The sequence below is a fragment of the Borostomias antarcticus genome, assembly GCF_949987555.1.
Source record: "Borostomias antarcticus genome assembly, chromosome: 4".
NCBI lineage: Eukaryota > Metazoa > Chordata > Actinopteri > Stomiiformes > Stomiidae > Borostomias > Borostomias antarcticus.
The window spans coordinates 33,886,148-33,911,597 of NC_140237.1; the positions used below are offsets into that span (position 1 = coordinate 33,886,148).

Genomic DNA, 25,450 nt, shown 5'->3' on the forward strand with positions numbered 1-25,450 from the left:
ACTACTACGTCTACTATTACTACTACTACTACTACTACTACTACCACTATTACTACTACTACTTCTACTACTACTACTGCTGCTACTACTACATGATGTGAGGCAGTGGAGCAGATGACCTGGGCTGCTCTGATTTTTATTGGGGGGAGGGGGGGGACCCTATCCCCAAACTGCAGCCTGAAGGAACCCGGCAGAACAACAGGAGCTCCCCATCTGTGGTGTGTTATCATGGCTGGGGGTGGGGCATGTTCAGATGGTACACATTTAGAGATTTGTGGCCGTGATTCTACATTGGTCTCTCGTTCCCACATCAAAGGCTCTTCTGTAACAGGATAACAAAATATGTACTCTGGGAGTTATGGGCCGCTGTTCCAACTTCGGGCCTATTCCTCGTTTCACACCCAAAATAAACTGGAGAGCGCATGCCAAGATATCCCGAGACAGAACCAGCTTATTGTAGACACAATTATTTACCCACTCCAGGTCCGATCCAATGAGGCCAATTAGGATAGTAAAGTTGTCAGGCTTGACTCAAACAGCGAGGGGTTTTACTCGTTTACTTTGGCAAGGAAGGCTGTGTTTGTGTTTTTCTGTGGAAACAAATCCGATTTTTTGTTCTCCAGAGGCTTTTTAAAAGGAATTGTTTTGGTGTGAGGCCCATCAGCTTGGCCAGCCTATGGCAGAGCAAGAATGCTTGTAAAACCATGATGATCTTCTGTCCTGTCTCTCTTCACACCACGTTTGGCCTCAGTGCTGTTGACAAAAATAGCAATGCGTTTTACGGCCTCCATTTCCCTCTCCAGTACCCATCTCCCCTCTTGTCCTCTGTGGGTTTAGAGGTCACGGTCTTGAAGTGCGAGGCGTTTGTATTGCAGTCATGCTAACTGTGGTGGCCTCCACGGTGGCTGCGACTCATGCTGCAAGGTTAGCTTCTTGCCTCCATCTGAGAGCAGGAGGAGCTGCTCTTGACGGAAGGGTACTAGGGATGTACACCACACTGACGGACCGACTGGACATCGCCCCCTCCTGGGAGACCTGGGTAGGAACGCCAGGGGACACACATGACAACAACAGTCTCCGAGAGTCTGGGCCAACTTTGATTTTGGCTGAATGCCAAGTTAAGTTATATTAAGTTCTATTGGCTACGTTCTATTTCCACCCCCTTCCTCCTGCATCCTTCAATAAACAAACGCAGGACAGATTTGGGAGCAAACTGTCCACTGTGGCCAAGATCATGGTCCATGTTTGCATATGCAAATTACATCTGTGTGCGACTCCCCCCGCCCGCCTCGATGTAATCCCGCCCCCTTCCGCTACAGGAGTGTCGCTCACATGCTTGGCGTGGAGGAAAGGGTCTCCATAGAAACCAAGACAAGGGTGGCACAGGGACTTAGTGGCTGACTGGGCAAATGGTTTACTTAGGTGGGACAATGGCACCCGAGCGCTCTGGCATGGCGCCTGGATCTGGAGCACTGGAGGGAGGGAGGAGGACTGGCACATTTAGATGTTTAACAAGGAAAACATTACTGTTTAACGTGCACTGCGTGCGCGGACGCACACACACACCTTCACATCATAACACAATAATATACTGGGATGATTCTACGATGCACAGTATACAGTACTAAACAGTGTGCAGGGTGTGTGTGTGTGTACAGTGTGTGTGTGTGTGTGTATGAGAGAGCTGGATGGAGTGATGATGTAATGCCCCCTTGCTCGATTATTCTGCTCACATCCTTGGTTATGATCTCATGGTCACAAACACATAGGAGCCTCCAGACTGCTGAGTGAGCTGAGGGGAGACGAGGGGGGGGGGGGGGGGGGGCCCGGGGGGGGGGCCCAAACAAAAACACACAACTGTCCACTCCTACTAAGGCTACATGAATCTCTCTCTCTCTCTCTCTATCTATCTATCTATCTATCTATCTATCTATCTATCTATCTATCTATCTATCTATCTATCTATCTATCTATCTATCTATCTATCTATCTATCTATCTATCTATCTATCTATCTATCTATGTATCTCTCTCTCTCTCTTTCCCTCTCCCTCTCTCACTCTTTCCCTCTCTCTCTGTCTATCTCTCTCTTTCTCTCTCTCTCTCTCTCTCGTTCCCACCCAGAAGAGAGACACATCTAGGAATAAACAACAACAAGGAAAGCCCCTTTGTGCCTCGTCAGACCCGTGTTGGCAAAGCTGATGTGGCTGCGCCGACTCGGCCGTCCTCATGGGCCCCGGAGAGCCCGGCCCGAGAAGGGGGAGAGGGAGAGGGAGGGGCCGGGGCCGGGGGGGCAGAGCCCCTTTCAGCAGAGCCTAGCAGCGGCCCTCATCCTAATTAGCTTAAAAGTAGATATTGAATCTTGGTAAAAGCCCGCAAAGCTGTGAAAGAAAAGGCCTGGCCGGGCCCCGCTCGGCGCGTCGACTCGAGTGTCCCGTCGATTGTCTCCCGTGGGAGAGAGCCCTCGGCGGCCCACTCTCTCCCGCGCTGGTCTCTCCATTGAAGGTGCGTGTCATTAGAGATGGTGTTAACAAGGGATGTGAAGAGACCATCCAGGCCTGCTGAATATTTATGGGCGGTTGCGAGAGGGAGAGGAGGGGGCGGGACAAGGAGGAGGAAGGAGAAAGGGAGGGAGGAGAGAGGGAGGGAGGGAGGGAGGGAGGGAGAGAGGAGGCGGGACAAGTAGGAGGAAGGAGAAAGGGAGGGAGGAGAGAGGGAGGGAGGGAGGGAGGGAGAGAGGAGGGGGCGGGACAAGGAGGAGGAAGGAGAGAGGGGGGGAGGAGAGGGGGAGGGAGGGAGGGAGGGAGAGAGGAGGAAGCGGGATAAGGAGGAGGAAGGAGAGAGGGAGAGAGGAGAGGGGGAGGGAGGGAGGGAGGAGAGGGAGAGGGAGGGAGAGAGGAGGCAGGACAAGGAGGAGGAAGAAGAGAGGGAGGGAGGGAGGGAGGAGAGGGGGAGAGAGGGAGCAAGGAGGCGGGACAAGGAGGAGGAAGGAGAGAGGGAGGGAGGGAGGGAGGAGAGGGGGAGGGAGAGAGGGAGAGAGGAGAAGGGGAGGGAGGGAGAGAGGAGGGCAGAGTAGTTAAAGCAAGTGTAATGTATGAGGAAAGGGAACAGGGGACTGAAAAAACTGGTTCAGTACATTTCAAAGGCACTCATATTTCCCCCCGAGACTCACTGATGGGACAAATTAGTGTAATAGTAATATCTCCATGTTCCACAAAGAAGAATGAGGGGTGCTTTTTGTGACGGAAGAGCAACAAGAAGAATAGGATGTGATCCGGCCTCCAGGCTGACATCGCTTTAGGTCCTGTCTGGACAGATTTAGAGCCATTCAGACTCGGACATTTGAGGATATGTCCTCTGCCTTGAAGAGCTGAAAGAATTCAGACATTACATCACTAATGGGACTGACTAATCCCTATTAAATAAAAATAGCATGTTGATATTTCTAAAGTATAACCTTAACCTGGCTGTGAAGGGTTGGTGGAGGTCATATCCACAAAGAAAGAGAGACAGACAAAGAAAGACCGACAGACAGACAGAACAGACTGGAGGACATTTACACAGATGCTCTTTTTTTATTACTTATTAGGCCGTCACAGGCTACCATCACCGTCACGGTGATTTCAAAACATTCAATCTGGATCAGAATGATCAGGATGGGATTAAATCTCAAAACTGGGTGTTTCAAACCAGGATATGTGATCCTGATCCTCCTAAATTGGGATATGGATTTGGTAATCCAATCCTACCCAGAATCATGATCAAATGTTGTTCTTGGGTATTTCAAAACTCTAAAGTGGAGATTAGGATAGTTTTGATGATAAAAATCAGGATTATCCTGATCCCACTGGAAGGATGGATCAAGCATGGATTCAAGGTGGATGTAGAGACATGTAGGATACATGGCACATATTTAATCATTATTTTATTCAATGATTGCATATTAAGGTTAACACAGACCATGCCAAAACAATATCCATTCTAAATTAAATAATTAACCAATCAAATATTTTCAATTTACTAAAATAAAAACTCCAAGCCCTTAGAAAATATAAATTGGTGCAAATACAAGAATGTCACACATATTCATTCTAAACTGCAATGCCATCATCTTTAAGCCTCTTTTCAGTTTCCCTCTGTTGAAGCAAGGTGAGTTTAATCTGCTCCTCAGATAGAGATCTGTTTCTCTGCTCTCTCAGTTTCTTTCCTCACCAGATCCCCACAGCCATCTGGACTCTTGAATCAGTACATGATAATAATGATAACATCTACATAAAATCTAGCGATCAAGGTACTGTACAATTAGGCTTATTGTAATATGAACATAAATATACTACTGTAGGCCTATATGATGCACAGCAAAAGAAAGGCAGAGTACCATAACTAAATTCTAAAGTTTCAGAGTGCCGTGAAGCCAAGACAAAGAACCTTAACTGGTGTTAAGGCCTTCTGCCTTGGTTCTGTTGCGCTTTTGGAGGTTAAGACAACCCACCATCTGTAATCCTGATTGTGTGGTATCTGGATCAGAATGATCCTATCTGGAAATTCTTTGAAAAACCAGGACAAAACCTACAAGATCAATATGATCTGGGATAGCAAAAAAAAGGGATTACAAAATCTGGATCATTCTGATCCAGATTAAATGTTTTGAAATACTGGACCCAGCAGATCCAGACAGACATCCAGCCCAACAATCCCACTGAGCAAAGACACGTCTAAAAGACGTCTTTTAGATGTCTTTTTTGTCTTTTTCGGACGTCCAAAGACATCCAATTAGGAGCCAGAATGAATGTTTTTTTTTAACGTTCAGATATTGGACCCGTTTTGCACATCCACAGACATAGGCGATTTTACCCTCTGAGAGTAGGGGGGGCAACATTTTGACGTGAGAAAAAAAACAAAACAGTTCTGCCGTCTCGTCCCATCTATTTACAAAGAATACCAGTTGTGAACAGTATGCTAATAAGAAATCCGTATGACAATTCAATATGTACAACGCATCAAACTTCATCTAGACACCACGAGCATGTCAATGTGACTTTATGACCGAGCACTAGGCCATACCCAACATCACAACATCAAACTGCAACTGCCTGCTGGTGCTAGCTTCCTCGCCGATGGTGATGTTGCTAGTGCTAGTGCTAGTGCTAGCTCCGATAGCCTCTGGAGCACTTCTGCATTCGATTGCACCTGCTGCGCTGTCATTTCGAGTGGTAGCTTCTTCATTAGCATTGCCAGATTTTATTTTATTTTATGAAGAAGTGGTAAATTGTTTTTATAGCTCTTTTTGCCATTATGAGCAGGTTGGCTAGTTGTAGCTTGTTGAGCACTGAGCAGTCAGATCTCATTTTTTTCGACAGACGAGTTGTGCCATTAGTGGATTATGAATATATATATATTTTTAAAGGTAACCTAGTTTAAGTAATAAATACACTTTTAAAATTAATGATGATCTAACAAAAAACTGGTACAAACCACAATTATGTATTTAATAATTGTGTTAATTAGTAAAAAAAAAAAAATTTTTTTTTTTTTTTTTAAGAATCTGAGCAGAGTTGGGCTGTCCAATCAGAGGGGGCACTTGCCCCCCCTGCCCCCCCTATAAAATCGCCAATGTCCACAGACGTCTTAGAGGGGTCCAAGCCAGACGTTTGAATATTGAGGGGTCCAGCAGACGTACAAATGGGGTTCTGGACCGACGGACGTTATTAAGACATGATCTGAACGTCTCCCTGACGTTGTGTGTTTGCTGGGATCGCTCCATATTCCCAGCTCACACTCTAACTCAATCCACCCCTTCCCCACCAAGAGCAACAAAACAGGCTATCGCACCACCGCAACCACAAGCGCTGGGAGACTGAGGAAATATGGATGGTTTCTTGCGTTTAGTGCAGATCAACGGTCGGCTAGGGGGTTTGACTGCACGGAGGGGCCATGTGCCCAGCGGTGGCTCCCTGCGTTGTCACCGTGCTGACTAGAGGCCAGCGGAGGCAGAGTGACAGGCCACCCTCCCCCGGAACAGGAGGGAAGACGGCGGGTAGGCGCCCGCCGTACTACGGTACGGACATCAGCCATCGAGTCCTCCCTGACGGGCTTGTTTATTCACACAGAGCTCCCCCCCCCTGGTGTTGTCAGGCTGTCACTGACAGAGATTATGCAGCAAGTGATGCATGTCATGCGTCTGGGGGGAGAAGAGGACTAGACGACGCGAGTAGCGGAGCTCCTCTGGCAAGAGAGACGTCGGCCGCGCTATAGCTCGGGAGGTAGTGCTGCTCGTCCAATGAGCGTAGGGTCGGCGGTTCGAATCCCTGCTCCTCCTGTCCACATGTTGAAGTGTCCTTGGGCAAGACACTGAACCCCAAATTGCTCCCAATGAGCAGGCTAGCACCTTGCATGGCAGCTGCCGCCATTGGTGTATTTGTATGTGTGTGCCAATGGGTGAATAAGAGGCCTTCATTGTAACACGATGGATAAATACGCTATTTAAGTGCAGTCCATTTACCAATTACCATTTCAGACAGAGGGACAAAGACACTTTAAGGGGACCGAATGACGTATTGGTAGTTTTCTGGAGTTACTTCCGCAGAACAGTTTTCCAAAATGGCTGATCTGTCTCATTGGTAATGAACGACTGCTGCTAACAGCACTCCTGTGTTGTGGATTGTGCAGAATCATACAGGTTGATGGTATCTTCTAAGCCAGTGTCAAGCCAACATGTTCCTCCTTTCAAAGCTGTAGTGTGTGTTTTTGAGTGTGTGTGTGTGTGTGTGTGTGTGTGTGTGTGTGTGTTTTAGCATGTCTCTGTACAGGACTGTGCTGTGCTGCGTTAAGATCAAAGTCAAAGGCTGTGGGCTTTATAAAGTGACAGGCTATGAACATCCGTGCCTGCTGCGCTCATGGAGGCGGGTGTGAGTGGGTGTTTTCTGGGCCCTGTGTGTGACTAGGCGCTACTCACAGTCTGTCACTTTTGTAAACGTGGTACGGGGGGAGAGAGAGGACATCATGCACAGGCGAGAGAGAGAGAGAGAGAGAGAAACAGAGAGAGAGGGAGAGAGAGAAAGAAAGAGAGATTCATGTACTGTAGCCTTAGTAGGCGTGGACAGATGTGTTTTGTTTGGGCCCATCTCCTCCCTCCTAGCATTAGCATACGCTCTGCGGGGGACGGACATGTAAATACCTTCCATATGTTCACCTCATCAGTAGGCCTAACTGTACTTATATTACCGACATTCAACACTGCTACTCAATAGGCCGAGTGCAGTGTAACAGGTGTCAGTACTGCGTCCACCCTGTGCTTGCCCCGCGTTGGGCTCGATCTCGTTACCTCTCATTAACACCGCTTTAGCCGGCTACGCCACCAAAAGCTAGCCGTTGCGGCAGCACAGCGCCCCCTAGCTGTTAAACCGTGTTCTCCTTCTTTGTTGTGGTGACTCTCACACCCCTCAGCCCGCCGCCGCTCTTGGCATCGTCCCGTCTTTTTTCATTTCAAGCGCCACCTGGCAACCCCAGAACCGGGTCTCGGGTTGTGCAGAAGAAAAGCCAAGTGCAAATCAAATTGCATTTAGCAACGTATCATGCGGTGCACTGAAAGGTTAAGCCTCTTAGCCTCTTAATCTACAAATCGCTAGAGGTCCCCGGGCTCCAATAGTGCGTACACACACACACACACACACACACACACACACACACACACACACATCAGTGCTTAGGTTTCATCTTGATTCATTTTGCAATGGCCCAGGGAGGTGCCCTCTGTCTACGCCCTCTCTGGTTCCCTGTGGTGAGGAGGGGGCCTCCCCTTTGAAGGGCCCTGGGTCCAGGATTTCAAAACATTTAATCTGGATCTGAATGACCAGGATAGGATTAAATCTCAAAATTGGGTGTTTCAAACCAGGATATGTGATCCTGATCCCCCTGAATTGGGATGATTTGGTAATCCAATCCTACCCAGAATCCTGATCAAATGTTGTTCTTGGGTATTTCAAAACTCTAAAGTGGAGATTAGGATAGTTTTGATGATAAAAATCAGGATTATCCTGATCCCACTGGAAGGATGGATCAAGCATGGATTTAAGGTGGATGTAGAGACATGTAGGATACATGGAACATATTGAATCCTTCTTTGATTCAATATTTGCATATTAAATTAGGCTAACACAAACCATGCCAAAACAATATATATTTTAAATTAAATAATTAACCAATAAAATATTTTCAATTAACAAAAAACAAACAAAAAAAGCCCTTAAAAAATAGGTAGGTGCAAGTATAAGAATGTCACACATCTTCGTCCAAAACTGCATTTCCATCACCTTTCTTCTAGGAGGCGAATGTGAAGTTTTGTTTCCCTCTGTTGAAGCAAGGCCAGCTTAATGTGCTCCTCAGCTACAGTAGAGAGATCTGTTTCTCACCAGATCCTCATAGCCATCTTGACTCTTGGTTTTTTTTCTCCAGACGGCACCTCTTTTGGGGCGGTTCTCCCCTTGTAGAGTGAAGGTCCTCTTGGGGTTGTGTGTCACTGATCAGGGGGTCTTCAGACTCTGCCTCTTAAGTTAGGGTAACAGATTCCAACTCTCCCAACTCAACTCATCTGGAGCGTTAGTCCCAGTCGCACACAGTCCAGACTCACCACCTTGTGAGACTGACTGAATGCCATGTAGAGCCTGGGATCTTTGTTCCACCAATGATGTCTAGAATGACATCAGTGAACTCTCTCCACTTCAATGGTTCGTTGCCCCTTTTAAGTTTTTGAGACTCACTCTTGTCTTTTGATGCCTTTGTTTTAAAATTTTCCAGCGCGGTTTCACCTGTTCCAGGGTTCTTAACTGACCACTCCTCGTGAGTCCAGATGTTGTTTCAGTCCAGATGTTGTTTCATCTTGGCAGTTACAGAGGAGCCTAATTTAGTGCTCATAATGCCAAAATGTGCCCTTACACCTTCTAGCAAGGCATGTATTTCAGCTTGGGTGAAATTGCTGCTCTTTGTAATACTTGCTGCCATATCCATGTTCTCTTTCTGTCTATCTCTCCGGCAAAGCACACCTGTATTAAATACAGACACTTAAATGAGCAACAGGTGTGAAGAGTCTTGAAAGACGTTGTTCTAACGAGGGACCATTCCAACACAATGGCATCCATTGTTCACTGTCTCCAACAGCAACAGCAAAACAGCAACTCCAACAGCAAAAGATAAAATATAGCCAAAGGGTGATTGGGGCGGCTGTAGCTCAGTTGGTAGAGCGGGTCATTCAGTGATCAAAGGGTCAGTGGTTCGAATCCCAGCTCCGAGTACTCTTGAGCAAGACACCTAACCCCAAATTGCTCCCAATGAGCAGGTTAGCACCTTGCATGGCAGCTACCGCCATTGGTATGGGTGAATGAGGCCATTGTAAAGCACTTTGAGTGCCGCTAAGGTGGAAAAGCACTATATAAGTGCAGTCCATTTTTACCATGAACATTGCACACCCAAAACTACTATAAGAGTATACAGATGTTGAATTGTATGCAAGCATGATGCAGCTGACATTGCATTAATTGTCAGTCTACTTCAACCACAACTGGAACATACTACTAAAATAAGTTATGCATTGACTGTGGAGGAACAGGTACTCATTGCTTTGCGCTTCTACTGTACGCATGTGGATCATTCTACCAAGTCATTGGAGATGGTGTGTGTGTCCAGAAATCAACTGCCAGCTCTGTAATACACAGCGTCTCATCTGTCTTAGCCAGCCTTGTCAACCAGTTTCTCAAACGTCCAACAAATCCAGAACAAATCAAGCAGATCAAGTTCTAGTTCTATGAGATGGGGAATATTCCAAATACTACTGGGGTGATAGACTGAACTCATGCCCACATCCAAGCACCCCAGGAGAGGGAATGGGAGTTTGTGAACAGGAAAGGGGGGTACAGCATCAATGTGCAACTTGTGGGGAATGCAAATCTCATCAGAACCAACTGTGTGGTGAAATGGCCAGGGTCGGTCCATGACGCAAGGATCTTGAGGGAGAGACGCATTTCCAGAAATCTCCAGCAAAATCCGCCAGATGGCATCATATTTGGTGCGGCACATACTCTTACTCACTCTTAGCCACTCTTACCCACTCTTAGCCACGCTTACCATGGCTAATGACTGATGGCTAATGTGTTGAAAAGACGCTTAGCATGTCTGAACTACCTACGTGTAGACCCACAGCGAGCATGCAACATCATTCTGGCCTGCATTGTGCTTCATAACATTGCTGAAGAACCCAAGCCTCCTCTCTGTGATGAAAGAGGTGATCATTCACAGCCCCAAGTAGATGTCCCTGACCTACCACTAGCAGCACTGCAACCAGATGGACGGGCAATGAGAAGAGCTCTAGTCAACCACTATTTTACTCAGGGTCATTTGATCAGTAAAAACAGTAGTGTGCTGACAAAAGTTTTGAGTTTGACTTTATTTATCCAGTGAGACATTCTTCCTCTTCTTCTTCTTCTTCTTCTTCTTCTTCCTCTTCTTCTTCTTCTTCTTCTTCTTCTTCTTCTTATTACCCGTAAATTATTATCCATAAACGTCTGTGTCAATGAAATGTTGTATTACTTTGACCAACGGAGGCCTATCCAAAGGCTGCATATCTAGATTCTGTAATCCTGATCTTGTGGTATCTGGATCCAAATGATCCTATCTGGAAATTCTTTGAAAAACCAGGATTTGGTTTGGGAAAAAAACAATTTGATCCAGGATAGCAAAAAAAAAGTGATTACGGAATCTGGATCATTCTCATCCAGATGAAATGTTTTGAAATACTGGGCGCTGGGGCTGAGAGTAATCAGTCCAGATATAGTATATCACCATATAAGACCTGTAAGTACTGTACATCCATCACTCTGGATCTCCTCAGATACACACACTGGGAGCCTGGTCAGAGGAAACCTCTTGCTGCTAGTTGGTTATGGAGAGCTCAGCCACTGTGGTAGTTCTAAACACTCTATTCGATCATGACAGGGAAGGGCAAGCAGATCCTAGAGACTGACAGCCCTTCTAGCCACAAGTCACCACTAACCTTAGCTAAGGCCTTGTCACCCAGTTTGATGAACACAATACAATTGTCCCTGTCTCACAGGTTGACCTTCCGTTCTTCTATATTGAAATGGCCAAACGGGTTTGGAGCTGTGAGAATAAATCACAGGTTGGCCTTCGTAGAGAAGTGGCAGACTGTCCTCGTATGAACTACTATATTGTCTGGTCTAGAGGGTGCCTCCACCCCTGCATACTGATCTGGGCGCAGTCCTAACGCGTAACACAATGACACACAAGCTGCAACAACAATTGTCTGTCAGATAATTCAATTTCACTTTGTTGGGGAGCCGGGAAGCCAAGGCTAAGATGCTGGAATACTGATTAAGTCGTGTGTAAGTAGGTAAACACCTAGTGTTTGTGTCTGTAATGGAAAGGATTATAAGCAACTACAGTGACTCAGATTAGTAAATACTATTCATGTGGAAGAAAAATTTGCATCTGCTTATCTATTGCAGTTACTATTTAGCAAACAGCCTATGCATTAGTAAGTTCTTAACAATTATCCACTTTAAAAGGCCTGGATTTATTGAGAACAGAGGCCAATATCCAAGATTTCTTTTTCAGAATCAGAATTTGTTCATTGCCATTTGTACTCTACATGCATAGGAATTGTTTGTGACACTGTGGTGCTTTACAACAATGGACATGTGCAAGGACAGGAAAGGACAGTGTAAGATATAAACAGTGCAAAAACTAGCAGTGCATTTGACCTACAAAAGAGTCAGTGCAGTACTCAGTTTAGTGCAAAAATTGCAGGGGGCGGAGGAGAGAGTCAGAGGGGAGCCATGTTGATAAGGCTGATGGCCGTGGGGAAAAAGCTGTTGCTGTGTCGTGAACAGTTTTGGTCTTTGAAGACCGCAGCCTCCTGCCAGAGGGGAGCGCTGTGAAGAGGTCATAGCCCGGGTGGGAGGGGTGGTTGACTTCAGCGCCCTGGAGTCGTGGAGGGCCTGGAGGGGGGGGGCAGGGCATAGCTGATTACCCTCTACGCAGAGCGTAACACCCGCCCCAAATTAGTCTTATCCTTGATTGTAGTGGCGGGGAACCAGGTGGTGATGGAGGAGGTGAGGATGGACTCGATGATGGAGGTGTAGAATTGAACCATCATGGTCCGTGGCAGGTTTAATTTCTTAAGGGTATTATGAATCTATACATCTGTCTGTAGTGACTCATTAGCACTAAAGGTCCTACTGCTTCGGGCATGTAAATGTCAAAGGGATAGATAACTCAACGTTAGTCCTTGAAATAAGGGTCGCTAATAAGACAACACATTCAACACTGCCATCTGCTGACCAAACCCTTAACTTGCATATTTGACTAGCCATTTCAAATAGGGAGGTTGGGTTGGAGAGGGACAAGCAGTTTAGCAAAGTCTAGAATAATTAATCTTCATAGCACAGAAAGTAAATGTCATAGAAGACTGTAACATGATAGATCGATAATGTTGACTGCAAAAAAAAAAAAAATCTTACCAGCAAAATGAATAACCCGTCGTGTCTTTAAAATACCCCATCCCTTTAAAATGTTTAACTACCATTGGCCAACGCCTTCCGACTTCATCCGTAGTAAATCTGTGGTCTTGTGTCGCCATTCATTTCAGCACCACGGAGAGCGACCGCGCAGGGGAGGGAGCAGGGCCGTGATTGGACCGTGAACATGACGACGCTGTGAAAGCCAGCCTGCCTATTGGTCTAAATTGCAGCAATAGCACATTTGCGGTCGATGATAGGACGACGACGCTGAGGATTTATTTCTCCACAGCAACTTATTAAGTAATTAAAATACCTGTTACTTTGGCTTACTGCAGCAGCCCATTTCCATTGATCATCAATTTTGTTTTATGCTATTCGTCTCGTCATAGCATGCAGTCAAGGGACAGGACAGCCTAAAGGTACGATCTGTACGGTGGAGGAGGTAAGCAGATTATGTTTCCAGTGGGAACCCGTAATTCCTGGCTGTGATGAATGGTCAGATGCCAGTTCAAACAGTGCTCATGTAACTTGATAAGCCCCCTTGCTTGCTGCCAGTAGTAGACAGGATTGGTGTTATGGTAGTAGGCCTGTATTAGTCTACTGCATCGACACTGCTATATCTTCGAAAACCCCTACTTTGTGAGTGTGTACTTACATCCAAACCGGAAGGATTCACAGTTGTTAAAACCCTAGAGCCAACACTGAGCTGCTGTCCCCAGAACGACGTCTAGTTAAATCCCTCTACTCGAACGAGATAACGTTAAACCATGCAAGGTAGCAGTTTCTCTCCTGAGGCTCTCTTGTTCCTCCCCCCCCGTCCTCAGTTGTCACTACCATTGCTGGCGAGACCTGACACGCTGTATGCCAAATAGTATATTTAGGTGTCCCTGCAAATCACCTTGTTACTATGATTAAATGAACAGAAAGTATGTGCACTGCACCGATAAAGTGGTATTCAGGTATACTATACAGTAAACAGTAAGCCAAGAGAGTAGATTTTTTATTTATTTTTAGGCCTGGTCTAACTTTCACCTCTCCTATCCTCTTGTGTGATTTGACTTTTTTTCCCTTCGTGATCAATCTGCAATATAAACATAACTCTTTACTCATAAACTGAACTCACCATTTTGGCGGAGTCTGTAGTGTTGATTTAATTTACGTAGGAAGATAAGACTCCCTGCCTCTGGCCTGGTGTTCACAGCGATCTCTTGTCCAGTACCGCTCCACTGAATGTATTAAGAAGTGCAGCACCTTGCATACTAGCCTTCCTCTGCTTGACGGATTGTTCTCCCCCTATCAAATCTGCAAGACGGCTTGGAAACACAGGCTGCAGATTTTCATGGAGTAAATCCGTGCAAGGTCTTGTACAACACTTGGCCATAGCTGTTTTATGTCTTTGAAAGTTTGTTCTCATTAATTGTGTTGTTATAATTCATTATATATGTTGTCCACTATCTGTGTAGAGTAGGCATACACATACTGTAACCAACACAATGTCACGCGCTGCCTTTCAACCGATAATCTTTCTGATAATCTAACTGTTTTCAACCGATAATCTTTCTGATAATCTAACTGTTTTCCAAAAAAGTTAACAGGCTCAAGAAACTGAAGATCAAATTAACCCCAACAAGAATCTCCACATTCTTACATCATGGCTGGTAAAGATATAATCTATCGAAAATTAAACAATTCTCAAACTATTTAGAATGAATGATGATGGATTGTACATTACCATAACCAACAGTCTGTCCCTAATAATTTAGTATTGAGAAATTGTTTCTGTGCTATAAGCTTAATCGTATTTACTTAAATGTTGATATTGAACGTATTGTGTAGTGCTAGTGTATGCTCCACATCTTCCTCTGAGACGGATCATGAGTAAGGCCTCTCTTAGCAGAGAACAACTTCCCTCCGCTGCCCGGGTTCATCCCCCTGAAGCCCTGCTTCTACCAGGACTTTGAGGAGATCCCAGAGCAGCATCGCACCATGTGTAAGAGGATGTATCATCTATGGATCTGTGAGTCCCCGCTCCGCAACACACACACGCACACACACACACACACACGTACTGTACACACAGACACGCACGCACGCACGCACACACACACACACACACACACACACACACACACACAGACACACACGCACACACACACACACGCACACACACACACACGCACACACACACACACACACACACACACACAGTACACACACACACAGACACATTTTAAGATTGTTTGTGTTCACATTTGACAAGAAATCCTTGAACGCAAATAATGGTACATAGATGCACAAGCTTTGTCAACAACAGTTTCCAGTCTCATATAGGAGCATCTTCTCCATACAGGGTAAATGCTGACTGACAATTATCACAGACATTGAACAGAATTTTGCCAATGCCTTAGGGTAGTAGGAGGAGGGCAGACAGGCAAAACGGGGCAGGTAAAACCTCTCAAACAAACTGGACTAGCTGGGTGTGCTGAGCTACAGACCATGGCCGTGTCCGAAATGCCTGCTTCCTGCTATATAGCAGGCGAGAAGTAGCATGCTACTTCATAACTGTGCATGCTACTTTTCTCCTGCTATATAGCAGGTATCAGGTAGCAGGCATTTCGGACACGGCCTATGAATGGAACACGTTACAGCGCAGACTGGCAGACAGGAAGTGAGCGGAGATGGAGGTGACCGCCAGCAGGTGTGTTGATTGCCACACAGGTGTGCAGGGAGCGCAAGGGGAATAAAAACATCAACAACAACAAATCTCAAGCACACCGCTCTCATAGAAAACCCAATCGACATGGTCATGGGGGCTTATTTGTGACAGTAACATCATATCCACTATTGCAGAAGAACATGGTAGTTCCAGGTACACACACACACACACACACACACACACACACACACACATACACACACACACACACACATGCACACTCACAGAGTTCCTGTACAGCCCTCTCCAGTGCAGCCTACTGTTAAGATAAGATCATTGTGGCGAACACGCCGGAGCTGACAGTTAACCCCTCCCCCGCCGGCGAGCTGTCACGGCCAGGGGCCTCTCTCTCTCTCTCTCTCTCCTCTCTGCCCGGCCGAGTCAACGCTGGATGTCAGAGGATGTTCTGTCCAAACTAGATACAGAATGTTTATCTGTCACCCAGGGGTAGAGTATGGCTCGACTGCCCTGTCTCATCTAATGACTAACATGTTCTCTCTCTGCAGATCCCAATACACGATAAAACAAAACAGGTATCCTGCACCCGCTCCCTCTGCACTGCTTGTACTCTATTCAGACCCCCGGCGTTGTCAGTACTCATTCCTCTTGTGTGTTTGCGCAGGTGTGGCATGCCAACTGCCTGTTTGTGTTTTGTTTTTTCTTTCGCGATTTGATTTGATTTTAGACTGGAAATAATTCTCGCTACGTTGCACGCACTCTAATTAGAACCAATTGTGGAGAGTAGAATTGTTGCTTTGCTGAAAGCAAACCTGAAATGAAATCGTGGACACCTGCAGAAAGGGGGTTCAAGCACCTGTGGAGGGCAGAGACGCTCATTTGCCAGCTGTTCTGTAAGGCCAGTGTAGCAGTATAATGCAATACACTTCTACCGGTTAATTGGCTGTGTGGCTCCATACAGTATAATTCAGCACGCTCCTACTGCTTAAATTGCTGTGTGGTTCCTTTGCTCTACCCTCTTCTGGGTCAGTGTTTCAATACATGTGCTTAACAGAGTGTGATTGGTGTTTTTTTTACAGTGAACGCCGCCACTCTGGCTGTGAACCTGGTTGGCTGCTTTGCGTGGATGCTTGGCGGAGGGGGTGTGACTAACTTTGGCATGTCCATCATCTGGCTCCTCCTCTTTACGCCCTGCTCTTACGTATGCTGGTTCAGGCCTCTCTACAAGGCCTTCAAGTAAGTAGGCTCCAAAACTCAACAACAAGACGTTCTATTGCTATTATTACTATTGATACATTCTAAGAATGTGTTGCGCTACATTGGGATGCGTTAAGTAGCTGAGCGCTCACTCTTGGAATGCTCACTTTGAGCTTCTGAGCGGTTTTTAAAACCACTTAACGGTCTGCTCTAACCGAGCGCTGAGTTGCTAGGAGACGAGAACTTTTCACCTGTTATCAATCATGTGTGACTAACGAGCAGCGCCCCAACGATTCCCAAGCCAAAACGCGCCCCTTGTTGGTTTTTTTTTTGCTCAGGTGATGATGATGATGATGACGTGGTGTTCGGCTCAAACAGATCATAGTTCAAAACTGCTCACTTGTTCTCTGAGCAGATCAGTCTGAGCGTAACCGAGCAACCCGTTAAGTGAATTCTGATCACTGATCGCTGACTGAGCGCTCAGCTACTTAACGCACCCGTAGACAATGCCAGCTGTGAGTCAGCATTCCTTCCTGTCCTCCTATGACCCCAGGTCTGACAGTTCCTTCTCCTTTATGGCGTTCTTCTTCGTCTTCATGGCCCAGGTGGCCATCAGTGTCATCCAGAGCATCGGCATCCCTGGCTGGGGCGCCTGGTAAAGCACATTTTCTTGCGCCGGTCCACCAAACATTGTACGTGCTCGAAACCAGGAGCCATAGCATCATACCCCTTCATCTCATTACCGGAAAACTATCCGCTAATAGCCACGTCCAACTTTTATGATGGTTAATTTGATTGGCCATTCGATTTTCAGTGTCCATTAAGGGCATCCTCAAAAGGCCACCGGAAATGACTCTTTAGCAGAACACATTGTAATAGTAATGGCGTCTTCCATAAAGTTTTAAAATGTCAGCCCTCAGAAAGGGATAGGTTTATGCATGTGAGGTAAAACCCTTCAAACTGGATCCATATTGCGGGAAGTGCAATCATTGTCATTTAACATCCTGCTGCTCATCATAGCAACATTATGTAGAATTAGACAATTACTATAATGCCGTTGCCATGATCACCATTGTCATCATAGTCGTGTCCTCATAAAAGTCTTAATCAGGATCATTAATCATTGGCAAGAGCCTACTAGAGCCAAGAGTGTCACTGGAATATTACGTTAGCCATCAATACCCCTTCTTCTGCACCTCCTCCAGCGGCTGGCTTGCCACAATCTCCTTCTTCAGCTACAACATCGTCATCGCCCTGGTCATGCTGGTACCCACGCTCATGTTCACCGCCGTGGCCACCCTCTCCTTCATCGCCCTCACCAGGGTAAGGTCACCGCAGACAGCCGCGGTCCCCAGGACACCTGGGTGTGAGATCGGGTACGTGATTGTGGCTTCTGGATCTATGGAGTCTTGACCCCCACGCTGTCTCCCGTCGGTTCTAGATCCATAACTTCTACCGGGGCAGCGGGGCCAGTATGAGCAAGGCCCAGGAGGAGTGGGCCACAGGTGCCTGGAAGAACCCCATGGTCCAGCAGGCGGCCATGGGGGCCGCCCAGGGGGCCATGCAGCAGCAGGAGCAGCAGTACTCCACCCCGCAGTACAACAACCAGATGTAGCGTCCGGGAGGGAGGGCTGAGGGAGGGCTGAGGGGGGGCGGTCTGCCTCGGGTTTGGAAGTACTCAATGCGTGTCACAATGTTTAAGGCACTACGTGTACGACACAGTACTGTGAGGTTTGCAGTAATGGTCATATATTCCATACTTCGACTTCCATACTTCAACATTGTTAAATATTTGACTGTTATCTGGGCCTTCTGCTCGCAACTCACCAGCATTTTGATTATTGAATTTAAAAAAAAAAAAAATGTTGTCTGAACTACCGTAGCGGCTTCACGTAGAGAGCCATGTACTGATGTGTCTGAGTATTTTATTATTTTTTTTAAAACACATTATTATCTATTAAAAAGTGAAACTTTGTACACCTTTTTTAGCAGCATGTAGCACTACTATGACTATGTAGCCATGGCTGTTTAGGTGTTGAGTGATTTGGTATGTGAATTCAAACTCTTCTATCGAAAAGGAACATTCTGTTAGCCTTCACTTCAGCGTTGTTGGATTTCCTTCTCAAGTAAAGCAAAACGGTTGTGAGAGGCTGGAACATGAACCAAACACTCCTCCCTTTCTTTTGGGTCATTTTTCTATGTGTTTTCTAGCCCATTATTTCTCATAGAACTGCTAAGTTTCAATGGATTTATACAACTTGAATAAATGGCTGCACTATGACATAAGATTATATATACATATTATATGTATTATATATATTATATTATATGTCACTACCCAGCTAGCAGCGAATGTTCCCACAACGTTGGGGAACATTCCCAACACGTTCTGCTAATGTTTTCATATTCTTAGAACATTTTTAGAACAAATGATTGCTAGCTGGGTATGCGTCAGTAACTTAAATATGCATACTTTTCTAATTTTAAGTAATTTTATTCCAACCCTAAATGTATACAGAATGTACTTAGATATATATTTTAAGATGTAATATAGAACAACATATTTTAATACGCTTTAAATCATTTCTTATCACGTAATGGTTTTGTAATGTATGTCTGTTTAGTGGGTGCCCTATTATAAAAGTGTGTTTGCATAATATTAGTGTTAGACCTTATGGTAGGCCTACTGTATTAATATCTTTTTTTTTATGTTGTTTTGTCGTCTTGTCATTTTTGTCATGTCATTTTGATTTCCCTAATGGATTATAAAAACATTCTATAGCAACAATTAATGCCTTTATCTTTTTTGTTTGTGACCTTGTGGTAATCTATGTAATAAGTGCAGCTGGGCCCTGTAGGCTAACAGGATTACAGGGTTAGCGCGATAACTTCAGGTTCAAGCCTGGTTTATCCGTATCACGAAGGTGGATCATTTTTCACCATGCTACTGTATATCTTCATGATGATGTATGCTACCGAGCTAACCTGCTCTAGGACAGGTTCAATTACGGATCAAGTTTAGGATCAAATTGAGCCTACTTCTCCACCTCAAGCTTTTTCCATCTTAATAACTTGTATCTTAATATTGAGTTCTTAACTCCTCTTCTATAGGGACATCACATCAGTCTGCTCCAGCCTGAAACTAATCAAATGAATTATAGCCTACTTGCTATATTTAAGCATCCCTTGCTCACGCGGCTGAATGAATATGCTACAAATTGCCTGACAAGGCATAAATATATATGGCCCAATTACAGAGATGGCCTACATGAGGATATTGAATATCACATTCGCACCATAGGTAATATTTTGTCAACTTTCCCTCCTGCCTTTGACAGCAGCACTGTGTTGCGCCTGGACAATAGTTCATATTTCTATAATATTGCTCCTCTTGTGTGTCCCCATCCCAAAGAATTAACTTAATTTTACTATAAATGCTTCTGCCTGCGAAAGGCCACAAGAGGGCAGTCATGAACCTGATTTAAATATGGATCTTGCTGTTTGCAAAGTTCAACAAAACTTTACTGTCCTTACACGCAGAGGTACAATACCTCTTTCTGATTATTATTGTCTACCTCTCAATGTGGCAGCTAGTCCTGAACCCAGACCCACTAGAACCACCCACTAGGACAACCCCTGTCCATCATTTAAATAGTACTGAGACATCTAGTTTAGTTCAAATCCCTTTAGTGTCTTTTGCCAGTCCTCAAATCCAGTCTCAACTCTCTCCTCTTAAATCTTCCACATTGAAAGATAGAACCGGCCTGGGAATAATTCACCTGGATGTAAGAAGCTTATATCAGAAGTTTGATCAGGTTGAAATATTTGTACTACAAACTAACCCTGGCATTATTGTCTTGAGTGAATCATGGCTCAAAAGAAGTATATCTGACTCTGATATTGCCTTAACTGGCTACAATGTTTTTATAGTGGATAGAGTTGGGAGGGGCGGTGTGTGTGTGTGTTTGTGTGTGTGTGTGTGTGTGTGTGTGGGAGGGGGTGTTATTTGGCTTTGTAAAATCTAATATCTCAGTTACTGTACTGGATTCTGCAACTAAACCCACATGTTTTGAATTTAGAGTATTGGTCTACAGTTCACCTCGGACCTACTTCTTTTGTCATTATTGGCATCTATAGACCTCCATCTCCTGGCAAGGATTCTGTTGAAGCACTTTGGAATCTTATTGCACATTATACTGATGATGATCTTATTATAGATAGTGATTTTAAGTGGGAACGTAAACCTGACTCATTTATTAGTTGATCCCACCAGGCCCGGTTTAAAGGATAGCTCAAAGTCTACTTTGATTGATCTCATTTTTACCAATTAAGTTGACAAACTTGTTGCCAGTGGGGTATTTGAATGAGGTTTGAGCCGCGCTCTAGCTAGGATATCTGGTGATATCTGCTCCCAGTCACTGGCTCTCTTATAGGCAGGCCCAAAATATCTGCACAGCAGCTGTAAGAAAGGCCACGTCTAATTACTATCTGAATATGATTACCACCTCATCTTCTAATTCAAACAAGTTTTAAACCCCATTAATAGTCAATCTGGTGCTTCACTTCCTTCTCATAGTAAATTAACAGTGTACAATGCGCCAATCTCTGATCGAAAACAACATTTCATGTGTACCGGCCTCTTATTTGAGAAAATGTACTCTGATCTGCCTATTGTTCTTAATACGTGTTTGAATAGGATGAATTGTACTTCCTCTTTTACCTTCCCACCCCTCTCACCTATTAGTGTTCTGGATGGCATGCAAGCCAGAAAGGCTACATTAGATGTCCAATTGGAGAGGATAATCTAGATTCTTCTTGATAAAATTGGCAGCTCCATCCATCACTGAGCAACTCACATATTGTTTAATCTGTGCCTTGCCTCAGGTCGCTTCCCCAGGCCTGGCAGGCAGCCTATGTAATCCCATTACATCAAGGAGGCACCACTGAAGAGTTAAAGAATTATCATCCAATTTCCAAGCTTCCATGCTTGGCAAACATTTTAGAAACACTCCATTTCTTTCAGAACTATCTATGTGAAAGGCATCGGTGAGTGAAAGTGGGAAATTCTCAATCTGAGCTGTTACCCATCTCAAAAGAGAAGGCATCACAAAAAGGTGAAGACGCCACACAAACCCTCCGTACCTACTACGACCTCTTGCCCTCCGGACGCAGGTACAGGTCCCTGCCCCTCACAACCAGGAAGCCCACATCTAGTGTTGTGCCTCCCTCCATCCGTCTACTGAACTAGACCACCATCCCCCACCCACCACTCCCTACTCCAGGGAAACGGACGGGCTAATATGCCTCAGCCATTACTGGCCAACACTGTCACATGCGCACAAACACACACACACATGCACACACACATGCACTATGCACTATTACTTATTGACCCTTAGTGTTATGTTTTAATCTGCAAATGTAATGTTTATTGTGTAATACTGTAGGTGTGTATCCTGTGTCTGTTCTGTGTTACGAAGTTCCTAGTGGACAATAGTACTTTGAATTGAATTGAAAAGGTTTACTACCAGGTTCAATTTTGGGTCCAGTCCCTTATACTGTACTCTGTACATAAACGACATTGCGTCTGCAGTAAATAACTGCCGAGGCAATTTTTATGCTGATGATATGCCTGTCTATTGTGTAGCAGATTCTGTGCAACTGGCTACTGATTCATATAGATAATCTTGTCAGCAAGCTGCGTCAGAAGATTGGCTTCTTGTACAGAAACAAATCCTGTTTTCCCATGTTTTGCAGAAAAAGAATTGTGGAAGCAACATTGTATCTGTTTTGGATTATGGTGATGTGATTTACAGTATAGACATGCGGCATCTTCAGCGTTAACTCCACCCTTACATTAGTCACAGGTGCGAGTTATAATACTCATTACTCAAACACATTGCCTTTTATATGACATGGTTGGTTGGTCGCCCGTTGATATGAGGTGAAATATTGGTTGTTGTTTATCCTCAGCGTTTCTTGGTATATTGGCTCCTTACATCTCCAGGATGTTAACTCAGTATGTTAATGCTTATCCTACTTGTTCGAATGCTTGGCTTGTTCTAGAGGTCCCTCGTACTCTCGGACTGAGCTCGGCAAACCTGCCTTCTCATTTGCTGCTCCTCACTCCTCCTGGAACCTACTACAAAACACTTAGACTCTCTCCTAATTGTTTTAAGGACATTGCAAAGGACCTGTTTCTATATGTAGCTGCTTTGCTTGATGGAATGTGTGTAGTTTTATTGTCCTATTTAAATGTTTGTGCATCGTACTTTATATGCTTTATTTTTCTGAACTCGGCTTCTCCGGAAATGAGGGTCTTCTCAGTGGACCCAGAGTTGAAATAAAGGCTTGAAATGAAAAAGTGTGTGTGTGTGTGTTCGTGACTGTGCGTGTGTGTGTGCATAATGTGTGTGTGTGTGTGCGTGACTGTGCGTGTGTGTGTGCATAATGTGTGTGTGTGTGTGTGCTTGCGCGTGTCTGTATGTGTGTGTGTGCATGCGTGTGCGTACGTGTGTGTGTGCGTATGTGTGTGTGTCTGTGTGCGTACGTGTGTCTGCGTGCGTGCATGCGTATGTGTATGCGTGTGTGTGTGTGTGTGCGTGTGTGTGCGTGCGTGCGTACGTGTGTGTGTGTGTGTGTGTGTGTGTGCAGCATGTGTGCGACTCCACTGGAGCTCCATCCGTGTACTCTCTTTACATTCCCTACTTCTGCATATAATTAATCTGTAATCATTCAAGCATTTCACAATCTCTGACATCTATTTGTTTCAATCGTTTCAGCCTTTAGTTGGTTGAATTCTTCGATTTAATCAAGAAGTTGCAGTCCATCATTAAAATGTGATTTTGAAATAGTTTCCAATACATTAAACACAACAAATGGAACCCAGATACACTGATGTATTTTTGAGAGAGAACCGAGTGAAGAGTGAGTGTCTGATCCTGCAGGGGGCAGTGTGGTTCCGGCGTGAGTGAGTCGTTGGACGCAGCAGACTGTTCACCCACCCCTCCACCGGGGGCAGTGTGTGACCTCTGTCCTCCCTGTGGCGATTTCCCTAGACACAAAACGGAGGCACAAACAAGAAGAAAGGCCTGATAGAGAAGGCGATACAGGCGATATGGCCAGGCTGCGTTTACTTGCCTGCCTAATAACTTTACTCTTGGTACACTCAAATATACCCAGCACAATTTCGCCCTCGACATTCACGGAGAAGCTTGCCTCATCACAGATTAGATTCAAAAGCACTTTAAATGGATTTATCTGTGAATGTCCCCTTCACCGTTCTGTGTCTCGCCCAGTGTTGAGAGTGATAGAAACACTCAAGTGGGGGCTGCAGATGAAATTACACATCCATTCAGCCCCCCAGAGGAGCCCCCACCAACCTAGCGCCAGCACTCTTATTGGTATAAACATGAAAATCTCTCTTGTTGGCAGGGCATGCTATGAAAGATGAGGCTGTAATAGCACTGGTATTCTGCCACGCAATCACATCATTGGTTCAGAGATGTTTAGCTGCAGGAAAACACCTGCTCACTGCTGGATGTGCTTCCAACTATATTCATCTACATTTGAGCATTCGGTTATATGTTTTGCACGGATGGCATTGGGGTCTTAGCGGAGATTATGGCAACATTAAAACGACCTTCAATGTTGTATTTACAACGTAGAGTCAACAGCCAATCCTTAAGTGAGTTGGTTTTAACTTTTGACCTGGCCATGTATACCTCTTTCAGTATTTTGATTACTGTTACCATGGCGAACGGCAAGAATTCCCTCATCCTGTAAACACATCTCTTCCCCCCACGATCAGCCAAGTCTGCAAGAGAGGGAGGGGGGAGGGAGGAGGGAGGGGGCAGGGGGGGGGGTCCACACAGAGGCCACTGTGTATGACCTGGTGCTGACTGAACACAGAGGGGCTTTATGTGCTACCACTCAAGAGAGTCCCCCCTCACCCTGTTAAACACACACACACACACACACACACGCATGCACATGCAGCACGCGCACACACACACACACACACACACACACACACACACACACACACACACACACACACACTCACACACACACACACACACACCAACCAGCCAGTCTTCAGCTCTTTCTCTTACTGTCTTTCTCTCTCTCTCTCTCTCTCTCTCTCTCTCAGGCCTGCCCTGGGTCACCTGGTCCTGGTTGGAGGGGTAGTATCGGATCTGGAGGGGTCTGCTCCCTGTCGGCCATGTTGAAAAGGCCTCCTAGGCAAACCTACTCTCCCTGGTCTCGTTCTCTCCCCCAAGCTTCGCAGGGAATAAACAGATACAGTACATGAAGGGGTAGAAGGAAGCAGAGTTCTAGTCCAGAATGGTGAGACTGCATCAGCTGATTTCCTGTGTGTTACGTGTGCATCCAAACCCAGAATAGTTGTCGTTTTAAATCCCATATTATGTATATAGATGTGTATCATTAGATCTGTGGTTATGCTGGCAATCCCTGTTGATTTGAGATGTGTGTGAGTGGGAGGGGTCGACTGAGGTGTAAGGCAAGGCAAGGCAAGGCAAGTTTATTTGTATAGCACATTTCAGCAACAAGGCAATTCAAAGTGCTTTGAGAGATTAAAAGCATCACGACAAAGTGCAAGAAACACAAAAGGTCATATAAAACGAAATGTAAAAAAGGACATTTAAAACAAAATGCAGGAGACCCATGAGGCCGCGGGGGATTTTGACTGCTCTGATAGCAGCTTGGATCTGAGGCTGCTTTCGGCCCAGCGATTGTATTATAGATCTTTCAGAACTGAACCGCTTTTAAACCCAACCTGAACGGAATACATCGAATCCGCTAAGGCTTACCTCTCTCTTCCATTCTCACCTGTTCTGGTTTGGCCGGCTAGTATATGCTTTAATGTTCTTGTACTTTGTGGAGAACTACAGGGTCTGATAGCGTAGTAGTCTACTCATTCCCTAGATGAACGTAGCTGGACCTGTCAAGTTGAGAACTAGACAGCCAGTGACCTGCCTGCCACAAAGTGCAGTTATACTGAGCAATATCCCGCATACTGATTGACA

General features: G+C 45.3%; 1 protein-coding gene and 1 pseudogene across 2 annotated transcripts; both read left to right on the forward strand.

Annotated features, from left to right (window-relative positions):
- The first annotated feature begins 5,933 nt into the window (after positions 1 to 5,933).
- Positions 5,934 to 13,382, forward strand: LOC311308513 (putative nuclease HARBI1; annotated as a pseudogene). Its single transcript has 3 exons — positions 5,934 to 6,057; positions 9,518 to 10,275; positions 13,354 to 13,382. The product of its transcript is annotated as a putative nuclease HARBI1 (transcript).
- Positions 13,383 to 14,180: 798 nt separating this feature from the next.
- On the forward strand, positions 14,181 to 18,015 carry LOC311308514 (secretory carrier-associated membrane protein 5-like; the record flags this gene model as incomplete). Its single annotated transcript, XM_084437476.1, has 6 exons — positions 14,181 to 14,187; positions 14,427 to 14,546; positions 16,283 to 16,439; positions 16,954 to 17,055; positions 17,606 to 17,723; positions 17,842 to 18,015. The coding sequence occupies 6 exons, from the start codon at positions 14,181 to 14,183 to the stop codon at positions 18,013 to 18,015; spliced, it is 678 nt and encodes a 225-aa protein (XP_084293602.1).
- Positions 18,016 to 25,450: the final 7,435 nt, after the last annotated feature.